The 7,500-nt window shown below is 41.8% G+C and overlaps 1 protein-coding gene across 1 annotated transcript in view; it reads right to left on the minus strand.

Moving 5' to 3' along the window:
* LOC125028356 (B-cell lymphoma/leukemia 11B-like) overlaps positions 1-7,500 on the minus strand; it is a 132,079-nt gene that overhangs the window by 1,960 nt on the left and 122,619 nt on the right. Inside the window, exon 2 of the mRNA XM_047617843.1 lies at positions 1-3,881. This exon is cut by the window's left edge and continues 1,960 nt beyond it. Within this exon, the coding sequence (XP_047473799.1) occupies positions 3,058-3,750 (693 nt within the window). The 5' untranslated portion in view covers positions 3,751-3,881 and the 3' untranslated portion in view covers positions 1-3,057. The remainder of the gene's footprint in view (positions 3,882-7,500) is intronic.

A 7,500-nucleotide genomic window follows, 5' to 3' on the forward strand; every position in this document is an offset into this window, starting at 1 on the left:
CTAATCTTTACTCCTATATTATCCCATCCACAGCCATAAAAGGAAACGTTTCAACTCTTAGACTATAACTGTATTTTAGGTTATCACGCAGAAAAGCGTTTCTCTTTCTTTTTTGTTTCACTCTGACTTGAACCAGTTCGGGCAACAAAATATGCATCCTCTTCCGCCATATTGCTCTGGACGTCGCAACTTGCATCTTGACAAAGAATCTAAGTGCAACCCATTGGTACTGAAGTTCATTATCCACCAGAGTTAGATAATGATCTGACTACATAGTAATTAGGCCACAGCCAAGGTCGTGATAGGCGTGCAATCTGAGCCCGGCAACGAACCACATCTGGCTCTGTTTCCCTTCAACACCTATTACAATTCACTGCATGATTGCACTTAGATTCCAATGTACGTAAATTATCATTTATACCTAGGAACCTTGCGCAAAATACTCTACAGTATCAAAAATATAAAGAGCTCTGCATAACCGTTACAACAGCACACTTCAATACATCACAGAAACGGAGACACAGCCTTCACGAAAGTAGAGAGTATGAACGTGCCTGCCTCCCATTGGTCCATGGATGCGGCGTTCTGGTAATTTCCCTTCTTTTATAATAGCGCTATGGCATGGCATTCCTTATAGTTGCAGCTGTAGCACTGTCTCATCTGAAAAGCGGAGCTGTGGTAATGTCTCATACGAATCACTAAACATTACCACTAGACAAGTTGCAGGTCTACATTAAGTAAGTAGCTCTTTTATGCTGGAAAACATGTTATTTAAGTAAAATATGTGTAGCAAAATCCTACTCTGCTGAACTGTGCTTGGATCTTCTGATACATCTCAGTCCTGATCCCTATACTCTAGGTGCTGTATTCAATATGCAGAGGAGCTAGTGACTAATCTCTTTCAAAGGTATTCCTGACAATTACCGTGATTTCCAATATATCTGCAAAAAAATATAACCGCTGACTCCTCTGCAAGGCAGTAGTGCTTTCAAGTCTTTCTACCCTACTTGGTGCTGGGGTAAGCTCTTAATGCAGGAGGTGTAAGATGATCCATCTCAAAAGATTATACATTGCCAGGACACTTTTAAAGTATTTTGAGTTGCTATACTAGAAAATATAATTTAGACTATTAACAAAACACAAAATCAAATCAACATATATATGAACTTGAAAAAAGAATCTGACTGATATAATGAGTCTAAGCATAAAAAAAAGAATGACCCTGGCCTTCTTATTGTCTGGAAGGTATCAAGTGCCTTCCATAAAAAAGACATGGGTCTGGCACTTCTGGCAGTATATTTAACTACAAAAAGACAACAGATACGGTTCCTTAGCAGGGTACAATAAGTCTAGCTCCTGTGAGAGGATGCATCAAGCCTCTTTTTATGACCCTAGGCGTAAATATGTTACGGGAGCACTGAAGGCCTTATTGCCATGGGATCCCCCTGGCCAAGAACCCAAGGAGAATTCAAGTGACCTTGGCATGCACTAGGCTGACACTATATTTTTTTTTATATTTATTCTAGTTTTTTCTTCTTCTTTTTTTTTTAATTGTGGCAGTACGTCCAGCTCCTCTAAAAAGATGAGACTTTGCCAAATTCTGTATATAGGCAATAACAAGAAATGGGTTCTCAAAATGCCGAGTACAAAGAAGCGTTGTGAGCAGCAATGAAATATTATGTAGAACCTAGGGCTCTCTTTATGTTATATAACGTTAAAACATCAATAATGTCACGCTTTCAAAGTACTGACATTGACAACTGGGGATGAAGCATATTTAGTAATCAATGCAGTAACAAGATAGTGCTATTGAAGTTAATGTCATGCAACTTGAATCATATATGTGAAAAAAAATAACGCAAGAAATGCCATGTCTTATAGCGATGTAGTTCAGAAATGTCTTCAGAAAGTGATCTATTTGTATTGATCACCTTAAACCCAGCATATCTTATATTTACCTTTTGTATCCTTTGCTACAGTTATAAAAATGCACATTCTACATTACATTACTGAGCGACCTACGATTCCAACATGACCAGCTGATGAATTTTAGAAGACTTCCTTGGTCGCTACAATGTGTAGTTGTGCCTAGAAAATGCTGGTGATTGCATGGGTAGAACTAATGCCCATTCTTTACTACTACTATATGGGGGGTACCGAACATGGCGCTTCCATGGACCACTGAGTTCAAGGCGCGACTCAGGCAGTCATGTGTAGGACACATTGATTACTGATTCAGAATCTTCAACTCTGTTCAATAGATTTTTTTCTATCACATCCATACAGTATTCATTTTATTTCTATCACAGCCAATATGAACTATTTTTGGACATTGAGATATTTGGAATCCAATATATTACAAATTTTATCCATACACCTTAAAAGTCACTCATATCACTATCACAATCACAGGTTTTACAAACTGCTGGAATGAAAAATCCGAAGCAGGTTTCAATGTCTCCAACTCCAGCAGCAGATGTCGTCATAACCTCGGGACTGTCACTGTGGACCTCAGGTTGAGTCAGTGAATTAGGGAAGCGTGTGCGTCCATAAGTCTAGGCTGCCTATGTAAAGGGTAGCTGCGGGTGCGAGCTGAACACACAACTGGAGAGACTATCGTGGTAACGACTAAATGCCGTGTCGAACAGGCACCAGGCAGGGACACGGCGCCCGTTTGGTAACAGCAGAACTCCGGAGGAGGTTAAAGCTATCAATAGTGAGATGCGGCGGCCCCCCTGGGCCCACCTCGGCACGCTACAAGGATATATAGGCTGGCTACAGGTGATGTCACTGGATACCGTGGACAAATAAATGCCCAACGAGGTTCCCAGAGTGGGCGGTGTGGGCGTGGTCGTTGTAAGGACACGGGTGGCCACCAGCACCAGCGTCAGGCCACGGGACGGCCAGGCAAGGACACCCCAAGTGCAGGGGTGGTGAGCCAAGCATCACTAGGGCCAATGTTGGGCTAGGCTTCACTGGAGTTACTGGTGAGCTGGGCTTTGCCTGGGGCCAAAAGTGGGAGATGCACTAGTGGCCTAAATAGCCTCCAGGTACGACCTAGTCAGCCTTGGTTACTAAATGGTGCAGCTCCGATAATAGGGCACGATTCACCAGTGCCATTGGGTCGTCCTGGGTGGGCCACTCGGGTCGTGGTGCAGCTAATGATGAAGGGCTTCCCACCATGGTCGGGGCCAGTGACTGTGGTATTATGGGTCCCATGCCCATACCTGGGTATGCAGCTGCGCCACCTATGTCCTCATCTTCATGGTGTCTCCGCGAGAGAGCCTGGGTGTGAGATGATTCCATGTGGTGGCGGATGTGGGTATCGCGAGGCAGAAGGGTGGGTTGTGGGAGTTCCAGAGGGGGTGGAGGGCCCCTCGGGTCATGGGGCTGAGGGGGCTGCTGATGCCGAGGGTCCTGGAGGATGCGTGACAAGAGGGAGGCAGAGTGCGGCGGGGGCGGGGGTGGCTCGCTCAGGCCGCCGTGGTATATACGCTGGTGGTCTTTGAGGGCATATTTATTTTTGAACATCTTGGCGCAGAGCGAGCAGCGGACGGCGGGGTTGTTGAAGTGCACGCGCTCCATGTGCTTCCACAGGTTGCGGCGGCATGAGATGAGCTTTCCACACAGCTGGCAGGAGTGTGGCAATGAACTAGGGGGAAGTGGTGGTGAAGAGCCTGCTCGCTCTCCCCCACAACGCGCCTCCGCACGCATGTCACCTCTCAGATCGATCCGCTGATCACTTCTCATGTCTCCGCGGAGGTCAAGTGGCGGGTCGATGCGGAGGTCGATCCGGGGGTCAGGCCGTAGGTCGTACCTCAGGTCATGCCTCAGGTCGTCGCAAGGGAAGGGTCGTTCAACCTCTTCTGGACCGCCACTACCTGCAACATTGCGAGTCAAAGGTTAATATAGAAAATGCCACAAAACTAACACCTATTATATTTACAATACAAAAGAATGTATTCATATTCATTTGAATATATTTTTCTAGACATTGGATTTTTTTTTCCTATTCCGATAAGACTGCGTCTGCATTCCTTTGACTGATTCTCGAGTAAGAAAAAAATATAAATAAAGAAATAAATAAAATAATAGTAGTAACAAAAAATAATAACATTCATAACAATAATAAAAATGATAATAATAATATAATAATAACACAACGATAATGATGATGAAAATAAATATGATAGTAACAAATAATAATAGTAGTAATAATATTTTATATTGCTAAGAAACAAGAAGACAGAGAAATTTAACTGCATCACATTAAGGATTCCTACAATTTAACTAATTCAGTTGTAAGAAAAAAATTGAGAATTTACCCAATAAAATAAAAAATATACAACCCGAAATAATTTTTTTCAGTAGCTAATAGTCAACTCCTGTGAAAAAGCTACCTGGCTCAAGTGTCTAATAATGAATAAATGCTCCGGCACTTGCATTTTTAAAAAAAATCTAAATGTCAGGTGAAAGCTATTGCCTTGGAATTTTAATAACAATCTATCCATGCTTCATTCACGTTCTTTTCAAAATACACAGACGCTGTAAGTTATATGTAAATCATGTTATATGCAGAATGATGCAAACTGTAGCTACACAACACATTCACATCCATTACCATTGCTGGTATATTCCGACCTCACATTATAATCATGACTAAAATTAGATCGCATGACACCACCAGGACTGTATGAATCACATCTACTAATGGTTGGAATTCAGCCCCATGTCTGTCATGTGCCTTTTCTCGGCTCATTCTCATTTTACAATATATTTTGGGTGCTAATACTGCTACCCAAAGCGTTTCCCTTACTTCTCCTGTGTCTTAAACGCCTGTATTTCATTAGATTATGAAGTATATCAACTGTTCATACATATCATACTGTTTCATGTCTGTCTATATTTAAATTGGGTAACTGATAACATATAATTCTTTCGGCTTACATGGTGAACATTATCTCATTTGAAAATTAAAACCGTTTCAGTATCAATAGCATCATATACAGTTCATGTAACAGTTGGTAGTTTGCCGACTAATTAATTGTTGGCTTCAATAATGCTGTTGTCATATTGGTTAATAGATTAGGTCATTACAATGTACTTTCTGGCCACAAAGTAACAGATATCGTACACCTACATAATACATACATACATACATACATACATGCATGCATGCATGCATGCATGCATGCACACACACACACACACACACACACACACACACACACACACACACACACACACACACACATACACACACACACACACACAAATATGTATATTAGTGTGTCTTCTAACTATACATCTCTTTCTTTATATGCAAATGTACATGGACGCAAATAAATAAATAAATAAATAAATAAATAAATAATTATAATCACACACACACACACACACACACATATTGATATATATTTACATATGTACATACGTACACATGTTGTATGTACAAACACCACTTTATACTCAATAAAGCCATATATTTCTTCACTTCTTTGATTAGTAAATCTCTCAACAAAGCTATATATCGTTGCGCGTATTATTCCTCCAAACTTTTCCCCTTTACTCCGTAATCTGTTCTACATACCTCTCTCTCTCTCTCTCACCTCTCTCACTCACTCACTCACTCACTCACTCTCTCTCTCTCTCTCTCTCTCTCTCTCTCACCTCTCTCACTCACTCACTCTCTCTCTCACTCTCTCACTCTCTCACTCTCACTCTCTCACTCTCTCACTCTCTCACTCACTCACTCACTCACTCACTCACTCACTCACTCTCTCTCTCTCTCTCTCTCTCTCTCTCACTCTCTCTCACTCACTCACTCACTCACTCTCTCTCTCACTCTCTCACTCTCTCACTCTCTCACTCTCTCACTCTCTCACTCTCTCACTCTCTCACTCTCTCTCTCTCACTCACTCACTCACTCACTCACTCACTCTCTCTCTCACTCTCTCACTCTCTCACTCTCTCACTCTCACTCACTCACTCACTCACTCACTCACTCACTCACTCACTCACTCACTCACTCACTCACTCACTCTCTCACTCACTCACTCACTCACTCACTCACTCACTCACTCACTCACTCACTCACTCACTCACTCTCTCTCTCTCTCTCTCACTCACTCACTCACTCACTCACTCACTCTCTCACTCTCTCACTCTCTCACTCACTCACTCACTCTCTCACTCACTCACTCACTCACTCACTCACTCACTCTCTCACTCACTCACTCACTCACTCACTCACTCACTCACTCACTCACTCACTCACTCACTCACTCACTCTCTCACTCTCTCACTCACTCACTCACTCACTCACTCACTCACTCACTCACTCACTCACTCACTCACTCTCTCACTCTCTCACTCACTCACTCACTCACTCACTCACTCACTCACTCACTCACTCACTCTCTCACTCACTCACTCTCTCGCTCTCTCGCTCTCTCGCTCGCTCTCTCACTCTCTCACTCTCTCACTCTCTCACTCACTCACTCACTCACTCACTCACTCACTCACTCACTCACTCACTCACTCACTCACTCACTCAATCTCTCACTCACTCACTCACTCACTCACTCACTCACTCACTCAATCTCTCTCACTCACTCACTCACTCACTCACTCACTCACTCACTCACTCAATCTCTCTCACTCACTCACTCACTCACTCACTCACTCACTCACTCACTCGCCCACTCACTCGTTGAAAATAACAGAATCAGAGAAGAGTTGTAATAAACAATGACCCCAATATATGACAGGCAACTTCATCAAATTTTCGGTGAACAACATAGTCTTCCAAACATTTTCAGAAAACAAATATGTAATCAAAGACACATCTATTATATAAGATGCGTATGTGCAGGTGGTTCATCTTGCAATCACAAAAAGACAGACAGGAAATATAATACTGATAAATAGGATATAAGTCAATATCATTTGTATATACATCTTTTATAGACATAAATTTCACCCTCTTTGTCAGGATATTGATCTTGCTTCATACCTTTCTGTGTATACTTCAGTGTAACAAGCGTAGTGAAAGGACTGAACACGTCAGTGCTTTTGGTGATCATAATAGTGACAATGAGAAGAGTAAAACAATACATTGAAAGAAAAAATATTATCAGTATTAGTCATATTAAAGTAATGATAATATGAGGGTAAAGCGCGCCCGATGGTGTTCTCAGTCCAATTGCATTTAATAAATGTGATGTTACCTTAAATCTTATATCTTTAACATAAACATCGGTATCTTCACTTTGATGCACTACAGTCATGAAATCGATTGCGTTGAGGGAATCTATCAATGTTCATGTCAGAGATGAAGGTTTAAATTGACAAAATGCTTGATTAAACGTCTCATCGGACAGCTGGTCTGAGACCCTTAGGACACGCACTCCTCCATACTCATCTTCTCACATGCATATCAGTGTTTTAGTTGTCTATTAAAGTATAAAAGTATTCTTATAATATCATTCAAAGTATTGC

This window comes from Penaeus chinensis, chromosome 1, assembly GCF_019202785.1.
Source record: "Penaeus chinensis breed Huanghai No. 1 chromosome 1, ASM1920278v2, whole genome shotgun sequence".
In the NCBI taxonomy this organism is placed as follows: domain Eukaryota; kingdom Metazoa; phylum Arthropoda; class Malacostraca; order Decapoda; family Penaeidae; genus Penaeus; species Penaeus chinensis.